Below are 4338 nucleotides of genomic sequence, written 5' to 3' on the forward strand. Positions count from 1 at the left end.
CACATTTCTAGGTTGTACAACTGAATACATTTTGATATTGTGTCTATACCTATGAAAGCAACACCGGGATGAAGATAATAGACCTACCTATCATCCTTAAAGGTTTCCTTGTGCCCCTACATGATAAGAAAACCAATCCATTAACAAATTCATCAAAAATTTGAAGACATCATTCACCAAAGAATGTAGACAGATGGCAAATAAGCACAGAAAAATCTGCCCAGATTTTCCTCTGCTCTCTCTTCCCCTTTCCCTCGCGCCCGAGAGCGCCTCCCAGCCTCGTAGGGTGGTCCCGGAGCCCCTGCGCCTTCTCCTTTCTCGGGTCCTGCGTCCGCGCCTGCCCCGCCATGAATGAGGAGTACGACGTGATCGTGCTGGGCACTGGCCTGACGGAATGTATCCTGTCTGGTATAATGTCAGTGAATGGCAAGAAAGTTCTTCATATGGATCGAAACCCTTACTATGGAGGAGAGAGTGCATCTATAACACCACTGGAAGATTTATACAAAAGATTTAAAATACCAGGATCACCACCAGAGTCAATGGGGAGAGGAAGAGACTGGAATGTTGACTTGATTCCCAAGTTCCTTATGGCTAATGGTCAGCTGGTTAAGATGCTGCTTTATACAGAGGTAACTCGCTATCTGGATTTTAAAGTGACTGAAGGAAGCTTTGTCTATAAGCGTGGAAAAATCTACAAGGTTCCTTCCACTGAAGCAGAAGCCCTGGCATCTAGTTTAATGGGACTGTTTGAAAAACGTCGCTTCAGGAAATTCCTAGTGTATGTTGCCAACTTCGATGAAAAAGATCCGAGAACTTTTGAAGGCATTGATCCTATGAAGACCACAATGCGAGAGGTGTATAAGAAATTTGATTTGGGCCAAGATGTTATAGATTTTACAGGTCATGCTCTTGCACTTTACAGAACTGATGACTACTTAGATCAACCATGTTGTGAAACCATTAATAGAATTAAACTTTACAGTGAGTCTTTGGCAAGATATGGCAAAAGCCCATACCTTTACCCACTCTATGGCCTTGGAGAATTGCCCCAAGGATTTGCAAGGCTAAGTGCTATTTATGGAGGTACCTATATGCTGAATAAACCCATTGAAGAAATCATTGTGCAGAATGGAAAAGTAATTGGTGTAAAATCTGAAGGAGAAATTGCTCGCTGTAAGCAGCTCATCTGTGACCCCAGCTATGTAAAAGATCGAGTAGAAAAAGTGGGCCAGGTGATCAGAGTCATTTGCATCCTCAGCCACCCCATCAAGAACACCAATGATGCCAACTCCTGCCAGATCATTATTCCGCAGAACCAAGTCAATCGAAAGTCAGATATCTATGTCTGCATGATCTCCTCTGCGCACAATGTGGCGGCACAAGGGAAGTACATCGCCATAGTTAGTACCACTGTGGAAACCAAGGAGCCTGAGAAGGAAATCAGACCAGCTTTGGAGCTCTTGGAACCAATTGAACAGAAATTTATTAGCATCAGTGACCTCCTGGTACCGAAAGACTTGGGAACAGAAAGCCAGATCTTTATTTCCCGCACATACGATGCTACCACTCATTTCGAGACAACATGTGATGACATTAAAAACATCTATAAGAGGATGACAGGATCAGAGTTTGACTTTGAGGAAATGAAGCGCAAGAAAAACGACATCTATGGGGAAGACTAACAGCAGTACATGTTATTATCTAATTAGGACAAATTTACAATGTGGCAAATAATGCATATGATGTGAAATCAGTATTGTAAGGCCTGCTTTTGTAATCAAAATGGAGAGAATGAAGAGCGCTGTGCCAGTAAATATTCCTCCCTTCATCTTTCTAATATTATGTATTAACTTGTTTTCATGGAGTGGCTATTCAGAATTGGCAGTTCTCATATTCTGTTCACTTTAAGCAAACTGGCTTTTTTTTTCCTAGTGGAGGATCAGTTTTAAACATTGGGATACCAATACAGCAGTTTGTAAACATTGGGGTACTGATACTGAGACAGTATTTGTATCTTTAATCAGTGTAGCCTTTACAGTTATGTGCTTCTGCTCAAGAGCTGGATCCATACAGGTTGTGTGCCATCTGTCCTCTTGACATTCAGGAGATTCTAAATTGAATATTCCATGGTTTGGGACGGCATCCAGTTTTCCCTATGACTTTATATTTTGTATTATGTCAAGTGTTATGGCAGGGTCCAAATAGCATAGCCACAAATTTGGTTTATGTGGGCATAACATTCTAACCAAACTCCAGACACAGGGAGTCATGTGGAGAAAGCCCGTATGTGGTGTTTTAATCTAATAAAGTTGATGAGGGAAAAGGGGAGAGGAAGCGAACATAAAGCGGGTAAAGTGTAGAGAGCATCTTTTGTCTCAGGCGTGGCTTCTTCAGTGGACCAAGCTGCAATGCAGTATTGACAGAGCCTCTACTTCTGCCTCAAAATGGCTCCAAATGATTTCTGTACTGCAAAATAAAGCCAAATTCTGGAAAAAAAAAAAAAGAAAAATCTGCCCAAAATTATTAGTCATTAGGGAAACATACATTAAAACCACAAATAGATACCACCATATACCCACAAAATGACTACAATTAAAAAGTTAAGTATGAGTGAAAATGCGGAAAAATGTCAGTGGGAGTATGAAATGGTCCAAGCACTTTGGGGACATTTTGGCAGTTTCTTAAAAGTTAAACACACCTTAACCTTATAAAGAGAGTACATAGCTTGTATACTTGTGCCTTATGTGTACTCTAAGAGACTGTGTCTTTAATGAAGACCCACTCTGCTAGTAGAAATGATCCTGCTTCGTCTTTCCTCTTGATCTAGAAAACTATCTCTTAAATAGATTAACACATACAATTAAAGTTTGGATTTTATTCCACGTGTGATTAGACTGCTTGAAAGAAGGGCAATAAATATGTAGCACTTCTGTTCATTGGTCTCCCAGCCTGCAGCTTGCTTACTTCAAATTTATTCTTCATACACCCAACCGCTCTCTATCCAAAACCCTGAGAGTATCACACTTCAACTTTAAAAAGGGAGGGACACTGGAGGATAGGGAGCTGGGAAGGGATAACACGGGGAGAAATGCCAGATATAGGTGATGGGGTTGGAGGCAACAAACCACATTGCCATGTATGTACCTATGCAATCCTGCATGTTCTTTACATGTACCCCAGAACCTAAAATGCAATAAAATGCATGTCTAAAAAAAAAAAAGTTTCTATCCCTTGAACAGTAAAAATCCAAAATCTTGAACAAATACAGCTCAAGCTCAGCCAACGATCTTTACCTCGTTGCTTGTCAATCTGTAAAATCTAGTATTATCAAGCAAATCATAATTATCCATTTATGTTATTCTTATGCATTCCTCCCTCAATGCTTCAAGCCTGCCTCTGCCTAGATTGCTTTTCCTAAATTTTGCTCTCCCTATCTATAAGGGGAATTCATACTCAGTCATCACCACCAGGACACCTTTCCAAACACCCCTCCAAATGAGCTATTCCAGTTTTCTTATTTTAAAATTAATATACTTCTGCCACTGAACCCATGAGCCTCAATGTATGGTTCATGGTCCAAATCTATCGGAATTATTATATATTTCAATTAAAATCCAGATTGCTAGGCCCTACACCCAACCTCAAAATCTCTGAGGGGAGAAAGTCAGAATTTATATTTTAACAACACTTCACATGAAATGTTTGATGCACACAATCACAAATGAAAACAACTACACTAAATTATGACTTCAGTTTCTTTATTTTTCCAAAGCTTAGCACAGGGCCTAGTCTAGTATGTGGTCGGTACTCCATAAGTATTTTTTAAATATGTAACTAGGTAAAAAATCTGCATATATTTCAAATCCAACATGTTTAAATTTGAACTTTTCTTTTCTCTTAAACTGTCATTGTTCCCCCTACGTTTCCTGCTTAAGTTATTGAAGTTCTTACAGAGCCACCCAGAGCTATTTTCTCTTTTTATTCCCAAATCCATAATTAACCAATACTAATAACTCAATTAACTAAGATTATGAGTTGCCAGCGTTGGGCTCATTGACAATTTGTCCTTCAGGAACCTGCTTACTTTCTTCATTCTAATGACTGGCACAGTTCTTTGTCCAAGGAAGACACTCAATGATTTTCTTTTAAAGTTATTAAAATTTTCCTAATTAAACTAAAATATTTTTAAGTAAAAATTGACTAGGGACCTGTAAAGTAGTATAGCAAAAATGTTGGCTTAGCCTCACTACTAGAAAATCAATGAAAACTGAGATCTAAACACAATAAATTATCTTTCAATGATAGGGTTCTTGTTTTTTTTTTTTTTTTTTTTTT

The 4338-nt window shown here is 39.0% G+C and overlaps 1 protein-coding gene across 1 annotated transcript; it reads left to right on the forward strand.

Moving 5' to 3' along the window:
• Positions 1-226: 226 nt before the first annotated feature.
• LOC108317028 (rab GDP dissociation inhibitor beta) lies at positions 227-2496 on the forward strand. The gene is made up of 2 exons (XM_017547196.2): positions 227-1945; positions 1976-2496. The coding sequence occupies exon 1, from the start codon at positions 348-350 to the stop codon at positions 1683-1685; it is 1338 nt and encodes a 445-aa protein (XP_017402685.1). The 5' UTR covers positions 227-347; the 3' UTR covers positions 1686-1945; positions 1976-2496.
• The last annotated feature ends 1842 nt before the right edge of the window (positions 2497-4338 follow it).

This window comes from Cebus imitator, unplaced genomic scaffold (assembly GCF_001604975.1).
Source record: "Cebus imitator isolate Cc_AM_T3 unplaced genomic scaffold, Cebus_imitator-1.0 Scaffold10, whole genome shotgun sequence".
Taxonomy (NCBI): domain Eukaryota; kingdom Metazoa; phylum Chordata; class Mammalia; order Primates; family Cebidae; genus Cebus; species Cebus imitator.